The 21,383-nt window shown below is 36.8% G+C and overlaps 2 protein-coding genes across 2 annotated transcripts in view; both read left to right on the top strand.

Moving 5' to 3' along the window:
- Positions 1-21,383, top strand: part of LOC126841073 (FERM, ARHGEF and pleckstrin domain-containing protein 1-like) — a 32,867-nt gene that overhangs the window by 6,850 nt on the left and 4,634 nt on the right. The window contains exons 2-11 of the mRNA XM_050577322.1: positions 10,506-10,891; positions 11,500-11,601; positions 11,681-11,903; positions 11,971-12,094; positions 12,165-12,252; positions 12,317-12,472; positions 12,553-12,713; positions 12,817-12,891; positions 13,617-13,705; positions 14,922-15,098. Of these exons, the coding sequence (XP_050433279.1) occupies positions 10,697-10,891; positions 11,500-11,601; positions 11,681-11,903; positions 11,971-12,094; positions 12,165-12,252; positions 12,317-12,472; positions 12,553-12,713; positions 12,817-12,891; positions 13,617-13,705; positions 14,922-15,098 (1,390 nt within the window). The 5' untranslated portion in view covers positions 10,506-10,696. The remainder of the gene's footprint in view (positions 1-10,505; positions 10,892-11,499; positions 11,602-11,680; positions 11,904-11,970; positions 12,095-12,164; positions 12,253-12,316; positions 12,473-12,552; positions 12,714-12,816; positions 12,892-13,616; positions 13,706-14,921; positions 15,099-21,383) is intronic.
- Positions 15,105-20,802, top strand: LOC126841072 (uncharacterized). Its single transcript, XM_050577321.1, has one exon. The coding sequence runs from the start codon at positions 15,131-15,133 to the stop codon at positions 19,220-19,222; it is 4,092 nt and encodes a 1,363-aa protein (XP_050433278.1). The 5' UTR covers positions 15,105-15,130; the 3' UTR covers positions 19,223-20,802.

Here is a 21,383-nt window from a genome sequence, read left to right as displayed (position 1 = left end):
TTTCGAGTGCGTTGTGAAATGCATGTCAAGGGATTTTAGTCGGTATACTTTTAACGATTACCTTGCAATGGTTTAAATCACCTCAAGTGATTAACATTCTACACGAACGTGTATCAAATCGAATTGTGTGTGTGTTTTTAGCAAACTTTAATGACATAATTTAATAAAAAAAACGTTATTGTAAAGCCAAGAGTTTTGCTTGGCTAAGCGCGTTTTAAAATTCTATTACCAACGTAAGCATCATAGTCGGTACCGATAAGTAGTCGTTGATTTTTTTTGTAGTCATCTTAAAATGGCTATTGAGGGAGAATGAGAGCTTCAAACGTTTATCGAGTACCTCTCCTTGGCCGCGATAAAATTAAACGAGTTTCCGTGTATTTTATTACTGCCAGGCGTACCAGCTACGGATCGTGAGCGACAAGTATTTTTTTTTAATTTTAATTTTGCTCTTACGATGTACATTTACACGTTTTGGCTGTACATATAGGAAATCCGTCGCGCTAGAAGGTTAATGTTGTCGACACACGTGTTAGGAATACTACCGATAAATATGAAATAGACGGTGCTCTTAAATTTTCTGTTATATTTCTGTCTCTCGACGTATTTTAATTAGGGGAAATCTAACATTATAAAAATGCAGTTCTAGCGTGCTCCCTTGTATAACGTCTCAACGATTTATTCATCGTTCGATAATATTTTATTTAATTCTCGTTTAAAACCCGCAGACATTATATTTTTTCAAAATACAACAACTTAAAATATGTCTATTGTTTCGCGTGGAAATATTGCAGTAATGCGGTTACTCACAATACCTAATGAAATCGTTCGTTTGAATATTCCACTTGTTGGATAATATCATAGTATCGCGGCATGTCTAGGCAATCAGTTAATCCAATAATAATGCAACATATAATCGATGTGGCAGTCGACTCAAAATGCACACATCGAGAATAATAGCCTTGTCGTATCGAAAAATCTCTGCTCTTGGCTTCGCTAGACAGCGGTCGGTGTCTTATTCTTGGATGACTTTCCTCGCTTTTCTCCACTGAACTTGTCAGCGTTGATTAGCTTAAATTTATTTGTATATCATTTTATAAATAATATAAAAAACATTTGAACGATAAGGATTTAGGGAAAATGTTTATTTTGGAAATGGAATTTGCACAGTAGTACTATATTTTTCAGCTATGTTATCTATGTTCATCTATGTTATCTAAACTAACTTCAATATAATACATAATATATAAAAGATATCTATGTATAGACAAAAACGCTGAACACTAACTAACTAACTTTTGGAGCACCTCCTACGGAACTATTTAAAACATACCCTGCATGTGAGTTCACTGCAGGTCTGTTAAGATAAAAAGAATGTTCTTAATTTTTTTATCTCGATTATTTTGGTTATTATCGTATGCCATTATCTTTGGCCATCAAAATAATATATACTCAATCAGTTTCTTATGTAAAATAATCTCAGCTTTCTGAAAAAAAAAACATTTTTTTCGACAAATAAGAAAGTCATTAAATTTGAGTTTATAATCTAAAAAGTTAATTTTTTCGTGTTGCCTAAAATTTGAGAATTTTTATAATTCTTTTTCGGAAAGCTGAGAAAATTTAACATAAAATGTGTACATTTCAAAATGGTTTCTTGATAAAACCGCTTAGAAAAATTAAAAGGGGTCTAAATAATAGAAAAAAACTGGATAAAAGGATCATAGAGATCAAAATAGTTGAAATAGATATGTGTAAAAATAAGATGATTTTCCGTTTTTTCGACTTTTCTATTTCCATTTTATTTAAAGCTCTATGTACTTACTTTCATACACATTGGTGTTCACTTAATAGTTTTTATAATTTTTCTTTAACTCTAAATTTTACCTTATTGTCACGCGTTACAATTGAGACAACATCACTGCCTAAAAAAACCCATCCAACCTGCTCAAACAATGCCCTCAATGCCTCCATTCATTACTTTATTTAAAATCATAAAACATCTGTACCATTATCCACTGTTAATGGATTGAACTGTAAATATGAGATTGAAGAATTCAACAAATATATCATCCAGTGTCTTATGTGTTACATTCTTTGCTGTATTATACCATATCGATTATCATGTTTCTAATAATATATTAGACACATTCTGTGTAAAGGTCGTATTTGCACAATAACTATACAATAGTTGTTTGTTAACGTACACAACTTCGGCCGCGGCTGTCAATTGAACTATTTACCGGTGTACAATACATTTTAGTTTGTATTTTAATTTTTTTACCTTGCGTGTTCAGGCTACATGTCTTAATTTTTTATGCTTGTTAGCGGGTTTGTTTTTTTTTATTGGGTCTATTTGCAAAGTAGCTACCTGTTGACATAACGCATGATTGTATTATATTTTAATAATTACCGCAATCACCTATTATAGAATTTTTTTTCAAATGAATATTTGACCCATTCAATTTTTTACAGCTCGTTTTCGGCCGGGACGGTTGTTTGTCTTGACGTAACGATTGTCTTGCCACCGTAATACGATTATATTGTTACATATACTAATGTATAGAATCGTTAGAACAAGCGGTTATAATATAGTTGTTGCGGCTGCGCAAACATACGGCGTAGTTCGATTCGTCTAACCGTTAGACTTTTGACTTTTCTGGGTGTTTTTTTATACTTTCCCGGTAACGGCCGAATTATACCTGTCAGTGGGCGTCCAAATGTTTTGGATATAGAGAGGGGAAATGCCGGTTGTACTCGAGTACTTTATATGACCGGTGTGTGGGTCTACTGCATCGGGCGCGTGTGGGCTGACGAACATATTATTATATTAGTTTAATAATAATAGATATAACAGCTGCGTTTACTGCTTTTTTCTCCAATATCGTTATATAATCGATTAGTAATTATGACCATATGGGATGCCGGATATATGTCGGTCGGTCGTATGCTTTGAAAAAGTTCATTTGAAACCCATAAAATTCATCTACAACTTTTATCTACCTACTAAAATATCGCCGTTGTGTACCACAAAGTGTCGGTGCGGTTCCGTTTTGTACGTAAGTCACTGTCTGCATTTTATCCGATACTATGTGTGTATTAAATATTATTATTATACTTAAATGCTTGGTACATTAATTATACTACGTTTATAATGATAATAGTATGACTGACTGCGTTAAACGATTTCACCGATGTAGTAGATGTTCCGTTTCCTCTGGACCTCCAGGTCGGATGGCATGTGTATACGATTTGTATGATTGCGCTATAGTGACTAGAGGAACACACATACCGACTATTATAATATGTCCTTTCCGCGCCACAAAACAACGGGACACATTCTTCGGCTTGTAATCACACACACACACACACTTATTAGGTATATAACATTATATTTATGTTGTGTATACGTTGTTTGTTGGGTTGTGCCGGTTGTGACTGAGGGTATTGGCTGTGGTCCCCTCTGCTCGACGAGGACAACTACCGGCATAAACCGCCACCACCTCGGCCCACCCCTCCATCGAGCCCGAGAAGAATTAACTGAGCATGTGCGTTGACTACAGGCGACGGGACGAAAACGGTCATGACCGATGATGTTCGGATGATGATGATGGTGATGGACTGTACTATATTATTCTTTTACTCGGTCGAGTACGTACAAGTATATATACACACACACACACACACACACACACATACACTGGACGTTCCCTTTTACGGGCAATATCCATTTACCGTGGTGTGCCATACCAGATGTCCGGAGGACGAACAGTAGAAGTAAGGGGCGGTCGAAAGAAGGGGAAATAAAAAATTACACACAAACCGAATGGAATTCCACACCCAAATCTGGAATATATAGAATTTTCCCTGTGGCGTGTTTAGTATTCGTATTGGCATGCCGGATTTTGTCCTAATAAAGGCTAATAACCGCAGGTCGCCTCTGCTAAGAAGCGGTTACATGTTTTCTATAATTCGCGGCAGGTGCTGCGGATCAAGGATTTTTAATCGGAAAAAGGCTATGCTCTAATGGAGGCTGTCTACAGTAGTCCTTTGGGTCAAAAAGGGTCAAACTCAATTTTAAACCGATACGAATAGGAATACTTATTGACTATTGTACCTATGCATTTTTGTTAGAAAAATTATAAAAAATTATAACTTTATTTATTAAAACAGCAAACTCTATCATGCGACTTTATTAAAGTCTTTACGAAAGCGCTAAGTTTTGAGATTTAGTTTTTCTTGACTTGCGGGAGGGGTGTGATTTTATTATAAATAATTTACGGTGAAGAACTGTTTGTATGTTAAAACTATGTGAACCATATACGTATGAAAAATATTTATTGTATTGTTTACTGGTATGTCTTATGGTATGTTAAAAAAGATTTATAAGGACTGTTCCTATTGCCTACTTAAAATCCGCCACTGGTTGGTGCTGATGTAGTACACACCTATGTTTATTTTATGTAGAGTAATAATTTACGCTTCAATAACATTTTTTTTATCATTATAATTTCTATTACATTATTTTCCAATATTTAATGCATCATTATGAAATAACTAATAAGGAAAGACATCGCTCTCGCACCCGTCATACCGATGGGTGATTTGTGATAATTACATTTTTCCTCTTCGAAAAATCAACGGCGTGTAAATATGTTATTGTTTTGTATTTTCCTATTATTGTTGTTATTTTAATGGCAAAGGAAACGTCTAAACGCGCCCGTCCGGCAGTTAATTAAGTTCATCGACCAACACCGTTTGTAATACATGTTTGATAGCGTTTCGACAATATTAATATAATAATATTATTATAATAGTTTAGAATCGATTTTGACGTCGGTGCGGCAATGCGTATTATCACTGGACTCATGTGTGTATTGATCGTTTATTTTTCCACAAACCGTTTGAGCTTAAGCATGTTGTTACTCTATCCTTAATTGAGCACAAATGGTGTTCAGCATGGATTTTTGTTATGTTGGTACGGTACGACCTAGTTGTTACGATTCTAACGAATATATACATTAATTATAATTTAAATAATAATGGTAATAATGACTTGATAACAATAGAGAATGATTTTACCTATTGTTTCCAAAAATACTTTCCCACATATGATGACTCCCTGGATTTTTTTGTTGTTGTTAGGGTGGGGGTTGTAAAAGGAGTTTTGATTGTCTCAAACCTGCGTACCTTATTTGTGTTAATGGCAATTATAAAATCTTTTTTATTATAAGTTAACGTAATCCGACTAATTCGTGTAACTCAATCTGAAGGTACTAGTTGCAATTGTTCGACTTTACCGGAAAATTGAATACACACTACGCGGTTTCTTATTATGTTTAGGAAATCACAATTTTCCTCCGCAACCGCAAGGCAATTATTACTGCTGGTTGGACGCACTATTAGGACATTCGCTACCTTTTGGGACAGTCGTACCTTAACTTATTACTATTAAAAAAACGTGACCAAACCAAATTCTTCGGGATCAATGCCGTGCGTTTACCTCAGGTGTAGCATACCTCTGCTGCAGCTGCCCACGCCGGTAACGTTGGAATCTATTTCTGCTCGTACCATAGTCGTTTACGACGACCACGTGGGACTGTTGTTCTTCTTAAAAACGTTATTCGTATGTTTAAACGTGCCTTTTTTTTTTTCTATAGATTTATCATTGTTTAATGCGATTAGGTTAAACACATACGCCGCGGCGGCTCCGACGATAATAATTATACGACACACTCGTTGTTTGTTCGGTGTAAATCGCATTAGCCAACAACCGCCGCATGAATACGACTCGGAGCACACCTAAGCAAACAATTTTTAATTTTTTTAATTGTTATCAAGGATCGCTTTCGAGGATTATTGGTGTTTAACCAGTAGCGGTAACAATAAAAAAAAAACGCTCCAGCCCATGACGGCAACGACAACACGTGTGTTGAGTAGGTATGTGTGTAGTGATACAATAATCGTTGTCGTTAAACTCGTTTATTATTATTATTTTTTTTTTTTTACACACATTCCGCGACTCGCCGCGGAAATAGGTTCGAACGTTACCGAGAATTTTTTTTCTCGTTGTCGGAGGCTAATGAAATAAAATAATAAATCGTATAAGCCGTTGATAAAGTCTCTCGCCAGACGATCGATTTGAAAGCAGCGGGGTCACAGATTCCGCCGACAACACCTGACCTTTTTATTTCCCGTAAAAAAAAAATCCATCAAAACTTGGGATTCGAAATTTGGAATATTACTTTTTATTATTGAAATAATAATAGCTGCTCTATTTTATCAATTTACATAACCGGTTTAATCGATAGATTCAGAGCGCTCTACAATATTGGATACCTACACGAAGAATAAAATAATCATTGTCATCATCGGAATCTGAGAACCTTTGTTATGCGATAAACGGTTTTTTATTCATGGTTCATAAGTCAATTGTAGTGTCATCAGGACATTATTTAGTTGTACAATTTGTATTTAAATTATCCCGTCATGTTAGGTCTATTCACAAGTTGTAGGTTGTGTCATTATTAGTAGAATTAAAATAATTTAAAAACTCATTTGGTGCTCGTATTATACAAAACAACTAGTGCCTAGTGTCCAGTGGACATGAATTTCGCGGCTTCTGTGTACTGCAAAAATATTTTTTCCTCCGTGACAGCTCTTTGTAGGCGAATCTGTGTTTTTATTGGAAACTCGTTACAACGACAACATTTTTTTCGAAAAACCCGGTTGTCTGAACACTTACAGTCGGTAGTTAAAAAATAATATATTTTACATTTTGCGCGCTGTAAAAACACTGATACATGTCAGGGATAGGTTAGGTCTTTCAGCAAGAAATGTTTTAAATTGGCATATTTGCACAAGCAGATTTTTACGACCGGAGTTATTGTTATGTAGTGTATTGAATATTATATTGATGTATATTAAGGTAAGGAAAGGCGAGTTAAATTCCGACAGCATCATTGGTTTATCGTTTCAACGACGACGAAAGCAATTATTACAAGCACCGTCGTCTCTCAGTTTGGCTGGCTTTGTAGTATTTCTGTTTTGTGCTCTCAAGAACATAAACAACGTTCTCGAGAGATACTTTCGTTAAGTAAACTCTATTACACCGAGTCGTCTTTATCTTTATACTAGACGCTTAAGCCATCGTTTTGTCAGAGGGTTAGGATTTTAAAATATATTTTTTGTCGTCAGATCTATCCTTTCTTGCGCGTAAAACAAAATAAAAACGTTCCGTCCCGTCTGTCAACTTGAACACATTTTTTTATTACTAGTAGTTATTTTTAGTGGTGTTTATTATTATTATTTTTTTTGAAACAAACTTCACGAGCTATCTTTCTGTATGAGTAATAAAAAAACTAAATTGTGTCGATTTGTAACTAAGCCAAGTGAATAAACGAAGCAGCACCGCACGTGCGTCTTGTCGACTTCAACAAAAGATATCAAATCGGTCTGTGTACTTGAAGGGTTTCCGTTGTTGGGAATATGGTAAATTATAAATCGATAAATTAATCAAAATGATTACATTCCAATGGCGATGGTCAGAAAATAAAATGTATAGGTTTAATTTTTGTGACAGTGTTTTTTTTTTTTTGCGCTTTGGTAGGTGTTGTTTTTATTTTGTAAATTAACAAATGAAGTTGTGATACGCACAGCGGTCGAGTTTATCTGTCCTCATCCAATTATTTGCCGGCAGGCTTTTAAGCCTGTCGGTTAGATCTTTTATCGAGGTAAATCCGTGATAATAATTAATGCTGTACAAATATTAAACGGCCATATATTATGTGTAAAAAAAAGACAAATTCTGCTTCGCGATAAGATTATAATAGTAAATATACTATAATAATTCAAATCACGCGTGAACTAATTGCGTTTGTTTATTTATAAATATGATAAAATCATAAATTATTCGCTTGAACACACGCAAGGACGTTGACATTATATATTATAATTTTTCACACTCGTTATTTACGTAATTCGATAAGTTTTACAAGACTGAGCAAAAAAAAATCCATTGTAATCGGGTCGATTGCGGGGCTGATGACATAATTGAACGGTGTGTGTGTATAAATTAATAGTGGTCGTTGTGCCGCAATACGCCACAGCCGTCGCCGCCGATGTAACACGGAAGACGTACATAATAATGAATATGCAAAGCCGTTTTGAGTTTAGCTTGTACTCGCATTACACTTGTATCGCACACACACACACACACACACGACATGTATAAATTGAAGAAACATTAATTTAGACAATTTAGCGTCGTTGCATAGCGGTCCATTGAGTGTGTTCGCCGCCGCTCCCTCCACCGACTTGTGTGAGACCTTTTCTATTTAATATCTTAAGACACGAACAGGACGACGGTGGCGTCTGCTCGTTTAAGATCACCGCCTAGCTGCGTGCTCCGTATATTTGTACTCATATACAATACAGAAAGTTCAACCGCGTTATTGCCAGTCAATTTTATTTTATCGATCAATAAAGTATAATTAAAAAATAGTATTTTCCAAATAACCGTGGTATTCAAGGGCCACCTTTAGAAGATTTTGTATATATTTTTTTGGATTGCTTAATCTAGAAAATATTTTATTTAAAAATCTGAGGCAATCAAATGAAATTGCCAGTTTTTTTTAATTTTAATAGTTAAATAATAAATTGTTTTTTTGTAAAGTATTCACGCCGTTATGAATATTTAACAATGAACCAAAACTATTTTATAATCAACAATTAATTAATAGGTAACACCTATTTGACCAGTCACCAGATACACATATACCTATTACTTTTAGTATCTAAATTTTCCGGAGAGTAACAAGAATTTGCAAGCATTTCTGCGTCAAAAATGACGTTAATATTATGCAATTAAAAATTCATTTTTTATTTTAAAAATATTCTAGTGAAAACATTGTTACTTTAATAAAACAATACTTAATTATAAATAATAGAAATAAAATTTAAAAAAAGTTTTCAAAAATAATTGCCAACTTTCTTTTTTTACCTATTGATGTTTTATTTTAAATTATACAGATAAGCGGTGCTATGTTAATACGGACGATCGGATGGTAAAATATCGCGAGGTTATCCCGCTTGAAATTGGATGCTGTTCTGGTATATTGCACCGCTTATCTGTACATTTTAAAATCAATTGTCTTTTTGATTATTGTACTCCATGCTACGAGAGAACGCACCCCTCTCGGGCATCTAAAATCCAAATGACTGCTCACGCTCCGCTTTCTTGAGGGCCAATTTCTCCCACCGTGCGAAACCGTACATACAACTGTCAATGTCCACTGAAACCCGAAGCGCTACGACGGCGTGGCGACCGAGCACGGCGTGTTTTGGTGGGAGCCGCTTGAGCAGTTTCTGCAGTTTTGCTCAATGCGCTTCGGCTTTGGCATCTGGATGCGTTCTCTCGTGGTACGAAGCGTAGGTAGGTTATTAGTGTTAATATGTCTTTACCTGTGATGCCAATTTGCATAGGTATTAGGTAGTCATTTAGTTACCAGATAGCAAAACACTTCAGTCAATGAAACGTATTACAATTAGAGACACAGCTTAAATGAAATTTTATTCGTTCCATTTAATAAGTGGTTGCAACAGTTGTTTAATCAAAATGGGTATTTTTTCAGTTAGCATAAAAATTGAAACCAAAAAATAAACACTAATGAATTTTTTTAACCCAATAATATCCTATATAGGTTTATTGGGTTTAAGTTTACCCAAAAACCCCTTAACAGTCAAGGATTTGTATAAAACCGGGGTTTTGACGAATCGATTTTTTCATAGATTAAAATGTTATGTTATCATACTTTAACACATACATATTGGCTGGATTATGTGGTTATTGATTATCTTATTTTTATTTAACAACAATTTTAACAATGATAAAAATACGAGTTTTATTTTTATTTAGATTTTAAATAGTTAAAAAAAAAAATAAGTATGGACGTTTGATAATATGATACCTCTAATGGAGTTTAAAAAACTGTTATTAGATGCAAAGTTTTTGACCGGTAGGGACCCTTGTACCCACTCACACACAACTCATTTTGTATACTCGGCGCATTTTCTCTCTCTCTTCTGTTACACAATAATAGTAATATTATTATGTTTTTTTCGTTGACTAAATTAAAAAAACTGAGATAGTAATTTTATTTAAGCACGTTGTAAATTATCTTATGTCGCCAGAGTGCTTACTCCTATAAAATAACATTGCGACATTTAAATAATTCTCCGCCCGCGACCTGTCTTTTTGAAAAGTCCTTTATTTAAAAATAGAAACACATAAATAAATTATAATTTCATTTAAGTAGCGAAGAGAATGTGTAAGGATCGTTGACCGCCGGCGCGTTCATTCCTACCGAAGCGATTTTATATCCGGTCCACACATCCTTGGCCGAAAGTACTGAAATATTAAGACTCCCTAATTTATGTATATAATAATAGTAACAACTTGGGAGTTAAAAACATTATTTATAACAACATTTGTTTTCTTGTTCGTGTTACAGATGGAATGTCAAAGGCATCACGACGGTAAAAACGATTCTGTGGATCGCACCGAGCTAATGGAAATCGTCCATAGGAAAACATGATTTTCGTCGTCCGTTTTATAGTAGAAAATATATTTTTATGTTTCTCGAGTTATTTTAATTTTTGTTACTTGTAAAAAAAAAAAGAATCAAACTTAATACTAGTAAAAATGTCTCCGGTGGAAAAAGACCAAACGCTCACGTCGAGCTCGTTGGGAAGTTCCATGAATAAAATACCACATTCGCAATCCACACCCGGCGTATCCGGTTCGAAGACTCCACCGGCGACGCCTCGAAGAGGCGGGAAAATGCTCAACGTGCGCATACAAATGCTCGACGATTCTGTCACCCTCTTCCAAGTGCAGGTTTGCGTTTAAGGACTATAATTTTAACAATAAATATGTTTTTTTTTTGGCTGGAGGTAAAACAATAATTTGTCTACACGAAACCATAGACCTACAGAGAAATGCATTATGGACTGGTAGTAGAGTGAGAGAATCTAGGGTCGACATTGTTAGAAAAATGTAGAGACAAAGTGTATCGATACATCTTGGATAGAGAATCTATTTTTCTTGAGAATCTCATAGGTGAAAAAGTTAAATAAATCAAGGAATAATACTCTAACATTATCAACACAGTTTAATGAAATACTGGCGAATCTGTGGTTATTATCTTTGACGAGGTATGATAATGAAGTTACACATTTGAACCAATTTTTATTTTTAGTTTCGGTACATTGTTTATTATTGTGTTACAAATAACTAATATTATTACCTATTACTTATATTTTATACTGAAACACCCTGTATAATTGTTTCTCTAATAAGATTCTTAACTTTTCTCTATCTTTTTATAACAATGATACTCGGATCTCTCTGTCTGTCTCTACTATCAGTTTATAGATGTGTGATTTTAACTACTAAATCATTTTTTTTTTCCATATTTTTACATCCTGTTAATTCGTTGTTTTCAGTCCAAAGCTGACGGGTCGGTGCTATTTGAACAAGTTTGCAAGCAGTTGAATCTCCTTGAAGCAGATTACTTTGGTCTGGAATATCAAGAAGGTTCAACTAAAGTAAGCGCATTGCATAAATCATTTAATTGTATTTGTTTTTATTATTAAATGTCCGTTGTTAATTTCTTTCTGTTTACAGCATTGGCTTGACTTGGAAAAACCTTTAAACAAACAAATAGGACTGTCGCTGGTGGAACCCTTGATGAGGTTTTGCGTCAAGTTCTACACGCCTGACCCTGCTCAATTGGAAGAGGAGTACACCAGATATTTGTTTTGCTTACAAGTGAAACGAGACTTGTCTCACGGGCACATGCAATGTAACGATAATACGGCCGCTCTAATGGCATCTTATATAGTGCAAGGTACAGAAACGGTTTGTTGTATTATATAATTATGTTTATCTATATTCAGTCATTTTTTTTTTTTTAGCTGAATGTGGTGATTATTCTGCGGACGATTATCCAGACCACACTTACTTATCATCACACAAGTTTGTTCCTCATCAAGATAGAGAAATGGAAATTAGAATAATGGAAAGTCATAAAAGACATATGTAAGTCATGTTTGTCTATTGGTTCAATGTTTAATGTTATAATGATAAATTATTTAATATTCTTTTTAAGAGGACAATCTCCAGCAGAAGCAGATTTGAATTTATTAGAAACTGCTCGTAGATGTGAACTTTACGGTGTCAAAATGCATCCTGCAAAGGTTATTGTTTTTATTAAATATTAATGAAGACCAATCAGTTTTAAAATAAGTATGACGATTTCAGGATCCCGAAGGCGTGCCTTTAAATCTTTCAGTTGCTCATATGGGCGTCCTAGTGTTTCAAAATTATACAAAAATTAACACGTTTTCTTGGGCGAAAATTAGAAAATTAAGCTTTAAGAGGAAAAAATTTCTCATTAAATTGCATCCTGAAGGATATGTAAGTCTTTCGTTTCATAACTTTAGGTTATATTGTATGTAAACGGTAATTGTATTTCTCTTTTGTATGTAAAATAACAGGGCTACTTCAAGGACATTGTTGAATTCATTTTCGAAACAAGAAATGACTGTAAAAGTTTTTGGAAGAAATGTGTTGAAAATCATGGATTCTTCAGATGTTTCACCGTCAAACGTTTGCCTCGGCAAAGAACCAAAGTACTCAGTAGGGGGTCTTCATTTAGGTAAATATTTTTTGTTAAATAAAAAATAAACAAATTTTGTTTTTAAAAAATTTTATTATTATTTAATTTAAAAAAAACGAATTTGAATTCTTTATCCTAATAGATACAGTGGTAAAACTCAAAAACAAATGGTAGAATTTGTGAGGGAAAACTTTGTTAAGCGTCAAACATTCCAAAGGTCAGTTTATATGTATTTGTTAAGAAAAATTACATTTGTTATTGTATTTAAACATATATTTGAAAAACACTCATTAAACTTAATTATTAAATTATTTTTTATTTTGTAGTAAGCGACACAAACATTCAAGATTAGCTTGGTTGTGTTTTATTTATAGCATGCAATGCAATTTAGTGATTGGGAATGGAGTTTTGTTTTTACACTTTGTTTTTTTTTTTCAATGAAAGTGGCTCCAAAAACACATCAGAAACAAAACGTTATGTAGTTAACTAAAAAAAAAAAACCGAGACTTGATTAAATTGTTTGAGCTTATTTTGATTAGTTTTATTTTTTACACTTAAAATTAGTTTGGTGAATTAACATTTCATTATATAGCCGAATAAAAAATGTACTGCTATTCTTTAAACTAATGTTTAAACCGTTTTTACTGTAATAATGTATTAATTATCAAAAGCCTTCTTAATAAAAGTTAGACAGCTACTTATTTTCTCTCACTAACTCTCCGAAATAAGTTTTTTTCTGTTGTAATAATTTTTTTTTTACAACCAATTTAAATTTCCATTTAACCTATTACACGTATACTGAAATACTAATAATTATGTAAGTAACATAATGTAGGTTTATTTTTTTAAAAGTTTCTGATGATGTAGAGTTGGGTAGTAAAGGGGTCACTTTCATTGAAAAAATAGTGTTTTTCTACACCTTTGCCCTGTTTCTGCCAACAGGTCTCAATCATTTCGGCATACTGGATTGTCACATTCTACTATATCCAATGTTGGTTCCAGTATTTCAGCACATCCTTTATTACCCCTCGGTATGTTTTTGCTATTTAAATTTTTAGTTAAAGAACTAAAGTACTTAATTTATATAATAAGTATAATAATTTCTACTTGGTTGGAGCCACTTTATAATATGTCGATAACCTCATTACAACTAAACTACAATTAAGACTTACATGAATTGAAATATTAACTTACATCATTTTCAGATTCATGTCTTTGTTAATGTGCTGACGTTTCAACTGGTGACTTTCGCTCTGAGTATGGACTCTGCAATGGGTCAGAAACGTCAGCACATAATTAAATACATAAATACATCCGAAAATTATCAAGTTCATATATGTATGTATGTATTATTATACAATATACATATGTATTATTGATGCTTTTTTCCCCTATCAATTTTTATGGATATCATATTACTGTGTATTTTATACAATTATTTTGAGTATTTTATCTAAAGTGGGCAGTGGCAATCTAATTTTTACAGCAAACGTATACTATTGTAGTGAAAGTAATTTTGTGATATTATATTTTGACGTAAATTATTGTAGGTACATTTTTCATATGCCTTAACTTTAAAAATAAAACAAATGTTTCATTAAAAATCTAAAATGCACATCAGACGTGATATTGAAACATTTATGTTTTTATACATTCTACAATTGCTTAAAAAAAAATATATATCTATATATATTTATGTAACGCTTCATATTATTTTCCTGTATTATTTATTTCGTATGAAAAATGTGTACAATAAATATATTGACTCATTGGTAATTAATTAATTAAATTTAACTTGTAACGTTTAAGCATGGCTTCCAATGTATATTTTACGTTTTAAATTGTTTAAATGTTGGTTACTTAAAAGAAAAAAATGTCTAAATTATAACCTAAACAATTCACGCCGTTATCTTTGTAATTTAGAGACTCCCTAATAATGTACTTCGAGATGATGCCACACCAATTTATTAAAGATTTAAAGAATAGGCATTTTTCGCAAAATCTTATTTTAGAGCTATAAACAAATGTCACACTGTCACAGTCACTTTTAAAGGAGGAATAACACCATGTTGAAGCCAAGCTAATATTTGGTATTTACCCAAAAATATGGGGTTGAGCCGCTTAGTAGTAATATTTGAAATCCAAAAGTACTGTTTTGCTTAAAATGTTTTTGTGTGGTGTCCTCTCGACTTAAAATAAAAAATTGTTCCTTACATTTTTGTACATCGTTTATTTTTTAATTTTTAGCAAATTCGGAAGCCACGAGCCTAGTGGATTCTCCGAGTCCGAACGCAGTCCGTCGCCAGGTGGCGCCTGGGGAGGTGTCGAGTGCTCAAGCTGTACATCCGACGACAGTGACGACGACCACTTCGGACATCACCTCCATCACTTCGTCCCAGCGGTCGTACAGCGTCAACGATCCAGGTCAGAGGCATTCCACCGTAAACAACATTATTATGTACCCAAACGTCGTTTGCACTAGACCGTGCCATCGCATTAACGTGATGAGGTCGACCACGTGTTACGACAGCGAATACGATACCGATAAGTCTTACACGTCTTCGAAATTTTCCGAACCCTATAGGGACATTAGGTGCCAGTCTAGTCAGACCGATTTAATACTCATCGATAGACCCTACCCCTCTCTCCTCAGCTGGCAGCGGAGCTCGAGTTGCAAAGAGTTTAACAGCTCTCCCAGGTCCGGTTCGGGGGGCACGCCTCCCGTCGACAACGAGGAGGTGATGAATTATTCTTTCGACAAGAACAGTCCTTTAGATCACCATCGTATCACGAAAATTTTTTCTAGTAGTTACCCCGGTACCACTTCCAGCTTGTCCACCGAGAGCGGTAGCGACCGTAAACTCGAGAAGGCCGGCAGCGTCCGCAGAGCGGTCGATCCGGCAGACGATCTGTACCAGGACGACGTGAGCCAAGACTCGTACGAGTTGTTGGAAAAAGAGGAAGTGTTCGACGTGAACGCCAGTGACGATGACAAAGACGACAACGACAACGACGAAATATTCTACGCCGACATCGATTTCAAAGAGGAGCACATGCAGGAGATTGAAAAGCGATTGGGTTACTTGGAGCCCAAGTACAGGGATATGGAGTTCAACAAGTTCAACGAAATTTGTAAAAAAGAAATGGCTTCCCGCAGCAAAGAGCAGATATTCATCGACAGCCCGATGCGTTTCATCGCGTTCGAAAACAAAACCGACACCGTCGTCACCGGTCACGTGCCCGTCGAACGTACGAAAAGCGACTCTTACATGAGCGCCCCCAAGCCCAAGCCACATAGACTGCTCCATCAGAAGTCTATAGACCTGACGCCCATGGACTCGTATGAACCGACAGCGGCGGCTAAGTTCGATCTGGACATTCCTTATACCCTTCACAAGCGCCAGACGCCCGACACATTGTCTCCAAACGAGGTCAAGTGGTCGACTGTCGTTTGCGGATCCGACCATTACTCGCAGGACTCTGGCCTTTCGTTATCCACTCAGTCGACCAGCAACGTGAGTGTCGAGAACGACAGTCCGATCGATTTGAACAAGCTGCTGCTCAACAAGCACCATGACGACGTGGTGACCACTTCAAAGAGTACCGAACTCATTCAAATGGCGTACAAGTCGTCGTCGTTCAACGAGTCGGACGTATGTGCGGCGAGACGGGCGGCGGCGGCCGACAAGCCGCATAAACTCAAGTCTTGTCACAGTGCTGATAGCGTGCCGACGAACAGGTCCAAGCGGATATACTATCAACCGCTCAGCGCGGACAACGCCCGTCATAGGAAAAAAGTGGACGTGATCAAAATCGAGCCGACCGCCGTCGTCGGCGGCTCGGCAAATAGCAAAGAATTAATAATTATCGAGTACAGCAGTGACGGTAAGAGTAAGAAATTGAAAAAGGACGGGTCGGGCGGAAGTGCGGAAAACAAAAGTTTCGCATCGAGTTCCGGGGTTTCGCCCGAAAAACAAGTCGCTGCTAAACCGGTGACGGCCAATGTTTTCAAGTCGTCTGCCGTCAAAGTGAAGATCGCTTCGGCTTTGGCGTTGAACAGCGGCGTTGGCTGCGTCCACGTGGTGCCCAATGCTATGAACGAACCAACAATTATGGACGTAGACGCATTGACCGATATCGTGTCCAAGTCTGTGCAGAGTTTTCCCGAGCCGACTTGCTCCGTACCGGTTGAGGGCGTCGCCGAACCCGGAACAGGCGTCAAGGACGAGGAACAAGTAGTTCCTGATGGCCGGGCCAAAAGCGTTGACAAAAGCCCAGGGTCGAACTTGAAAACCGCGCTGCTCGATTTGGTGTCTACGGACCGAACGTCGGAAACGCGGCAAGAACCCGCTCCAGAATCGTCCAACAAGGATGCCAAGATCAATCGGTTCAAATCGCTGGCGTCGAAAATAGCCGCTTTCGACGCGTTCACAGATAACATTAAAATCGCGGACAAGTCGACTGCCGAATTGCCTAGGAAAAAATTACCGGAAAAAATGCAATTATCTAATAAGCGCGTGAAATCGCCTGTCCTTTTTGCCAGGTTAGGCCTATCCGAGAGTTCGGCTTTCCCGAATAGCTCAGGACAAGGTCATTCACAGCGGCGTGCCGTTTCTCTGGACTCGCCGGTCGTGTCTTTGCACCAGTTGCCGTTGGTCACGTCCTTCTCCAGCAAAGACGATACGGTAGACGACCCCGAGGACGGTGTCGGGCCGGAGGAGAAACCGATAAGATGGTGGGACGACCACGTCAACGAGACAGTCGTTCGGTGTATGGCCGACATGGTCGAAATCACCGTGGCCGACATGTCAGAAGAGAAGAGGGACAGCGTGACGTCGCTGTCGCCGAATATGACGCCGGAGAGGCGTCGGTCCAGCACGCGACAGGAACGTTTGGACTCGTTCAAAAAGTTGAAGAACTTTGAAATGGAAGTATGGGAATCGAACGATCTGAATGCGGCCGTTGCCATCGATTTCGAGCATAAAGACTTTGAAGATGAAACGTTTGCCGAACCGCAGGTGGAAGTGGAAGTCGCGGAATCTTCAAGACAATCGGACGGCAAAACCGACATCAAAGGGTTTACCGACGATGAGTCGGCTTCTGTGGACGAATCCGCCGACAGTAGCGCGGAGATACCGTTCAAGGAACTCAATTCTGTGAGTTCGGACGAAGCAAAACGCTCGGCTCAGAACAACGAGCAAAACACGGTTTCGGAACATGTCGAAGAACAACATTCGCCGATAAAACCAGTCGAAGAACCGCCGTACGACGTACCTTGTTCGTCGCCCGAAGCGCTCGCCAAACCCTCTGTCGATAAGCCCGCTGAAGAACGGCGAGACAGCGCAGCGCGTTTGCCGCCTCCCGAAGCGCTCGCCGAAAACATAAATCATGCCGAACTGATTAATAAATTGGGCTGTATCGAGATTCCGTCCAAACAGGACTCAAAACGCAATAGACTATCGGTGGAGAGTTCGGGCAGTTCAAGCCTAGACGATCCGCCGCACATGGACGACACGAGCGGCAATATGGCGGACGACGAAGACGTGACGTCCAGTCCACTACCTCCGACGCCGGACGCCAGTTATACCGGCATGTATCTTATCGGATACGGCATTTACGGCTTGTCGAGAACGTTGTCGAGGATCAGCGAGCAGAGTACGTCGGAGCGTTCCGAAGTGGACGACGAGCTCTCGACCAAACACTCGACTCAGTCGGCGTCTTTTGACGATTCGATTCTATCTAGTGATTATTGTCAACCCAGTCTGTGTTCCGACGCCATGGACAGTCTGCCGGACTTGCCTCCGTTGCCTGAAGAGTATGCCTTTGAAATACCGCCGCCCGCGGTTGATGACGTCGACTGGCCGTCGCCCAAAAGTGAAGAACGCACGCCGGTCGGGCCACAGCTGGGACGGTTTGAAGACGACGAAGACGATGACGCCAAAACCATACACAACGAAGACGATGACGATCGCGAAGGAGCGATGACCGGTGAAGAGGGTGAGGAGGAGGAGGAGGAGGAGGAGGTAGCTCCTCGGCGGCCGCATTCCACCAACAAGCCCAGGCTGTCGCTAGGTGACGACACGTCGGCCGGTGTGTCCACCTCGGAGTTTTCCAGCAACGCCACCATAGTGTACCACTACGACAACGTGTGTCCGCCGCCGGAATTCCTGTCCAAGGCTGAACACTCGGACGAGTACGATTCTCCGTTCACCGATGACTCCGACGAGTCCAAGTCTTACCACCGGCCGTCGGGGCACTTGTTCGAGTTGCCCAGGTCCACCGGCGTCCCGGCCCGGCCCAAGGGCCGCCTGTCGCACGGCCCGTCGTCGTTGGATGCCAACACCGGGACGCCGAAAACCAAGAATACCGCACGGGCCCGGTGTCATTCCTATTATTCGCTGCCCCGCAGTCCACCCAGTGACGGGTCGTCGTCGTCCACCCAAGACTCGCCTAACGTGCCTAACACCATACCCAGGGCCTCTAGACGGAGACGTTACACTCACACGCTTAAGAGAAAAGCCAAAATCATACAAATCACCAAAGTCTAAAATTGTCTGTCGAGGAGAGAGAGAGAGAGAAAGGGAGGGACTCCCCTCCCAAAACGCTTAGCAATGTCTCGTTAAGTACTTCCAGCCGAATAAAAATGTTGTTTGTGCAAATAAATAATAACAATACAAATTATTAAATTAGTAACAATATTGAGAAGTTGGTTAAACTAAAACCATCCAAACCCAAAAAATAATCTGTGTTTAGTCCAAAAAACAAAAACGGGTACAGGTAGAAGTGCATAACAAATGCATATATAGGATTCGACAGATTAATCTGGAATGTATATGATCACCATTTCTGCCTAAAACGGTGGGGTTGAAATAAACACAAATGTGTTGATGTATTTCTATAACATACAAGTGAAAATGTTTTTCTGATGTAAATATTTTCATTAATACAATCGATGACGTGTCTCAATACTAATTAATGATTATGGTAATATTTTGTAATTAAAAAAAAAAAAAAAATCGCATCCAATAAAAACCTAGTAGTCGGTCTTTTTCTTGTTTAAGCCCAGCAAATGTTTGGTATTCGCCGAAAAACATGGGGTTTTATTGGATGTAATACCCCAAAAAAAAAAAAGAACTTATTGGTCGGGGTAAATGGCAAGTCTTAACGTTATTCCAAAATACTATCTAGTATTTATAGTAGTGTCGTCTCGACGTTGGTTTTGTTCGTTGTCGTAACACGATTTTCTATTTGTATACGGGCACACTCTTACCAAAATGATAAAAAAATATTTATACATATATTCGCTATTATATAATAATAGACTGATATGATAGTAACGTTGGTGTACCCCCTCCCCCCCCTGCCTGCCCCCCAGCGAAAACTGAAACAAACTAGTAATGTTAAGTATCATTAGCGGTGATAAATAGGTAGTTTTTTTAATATTGACTATAATAATGTTTAAATTGATTAAAAAAGTAAAGCCGCGTACGTAAAGAGAGAGAGATATGAAAACATTTTTTTATTATTCGTTGAAAGTCTTTTTCTCTTTCCAAAACTTCGGGTTGTTGTTACGTTTTTTAAACAAATTTTTTAAATAGTAGCTGTTTATTCAATTTAATAATAATAATATAATAAAGTGTATTGTCTTCCTGTTAATGTACTACTATGTTAAAAAAAATAAAATATAAATAACGTCTTTCAACTGATAACACTAATGTTTTTTTTAAGTAATAGGAAGTGTTGAGAACCAAAAGAAGACATAATCATTATGAATTAATTTTTGGTATTTTCGGAAAAACGAGTAGAAAAAAAAATTGATATTTTTTCCTTTTGTTTAATAAAAGTTACTCGCTCTTTTGGTGGTTCTCATCAATTATTAATTATCGATAACACAATTGTTTTCAACAAACACAATATTATTACAATATTGTGATTCGATTGTAACACCAAAACGGTGTGTCACTTGATTTTATTATTATTTTTTGTCAATTATTATTCAATAGGAATTTGTTTACCTCCCCAAAAAAAAAAAGTTGAAAATTTCTTTGTACGTTTTAATGTGTTTATTTTTTAGGATACATTTTTTATAAATTCTATTGGTTTTGATTTGAACTATAAAATGTCATCATTAAATGTATACATATTATATTATGTTTTTTTTTTTTATTCGACTAGGGACGGTTACATGTAAACCGTTTTTCTTTTTGTACGACTTTTATTAAATTTATTACTATTATTATTCTAATTATATTTTATCGTTAAAACTATAATGTATAAATAAAAAAGGATTATTATACAAATGAAGTATAAATGTAAAAATAAATTGAATAAAACAATTCACAAATAAATAGGTTTTTTTTTAATGGTTTATTAATAAAATTATTATTCACCAAAACTTATTAATTATCAAACGGGTACTCATTACGGCGGAGCGTATTTAAGTGAGTTTTAAAAATACATTTAATAGTTTTTTTTTTTTTTTTTTGTAGAGTAGGTTCCCTTTGGTTATAGTTTAAATCGTTTGTCAAAACCATACCTTTCATCAAACACCGCTTTTCGTTGTTTTTTTTTTTTTTTTAAATTTGATTTGTCGTTCGTTTGTATTTGCGTTCGCATTATCGTTTTGTTGTAAAACAATTATTGTTCATATTTTTATGATTTGCATTTATCACCGACCCGTTCCCGTTTAGTTAATTGTTTAGCACTTAT

Source organism: Adelges cooleyi, unplaced genomic scaffold (genome assembly GCF_023614345.1).
Source record: "Adelges cooleyi isolate 19-005CV unplaced genomic scaffold, UGA_ACOO_1.1 ACOO_flye_CR_arks_rails_tigmint_CR_PRNA_376, whole genome shotgun sequence".
NCBI lineage: Eukaryota > Metazoa > Arthropoda > Insecta > Hemiptera > Adelgidae > Adelges > Adelges cooleyi.
This window is presented reverse-complemented; position numbering and strand designations above follow the sequence as displayed.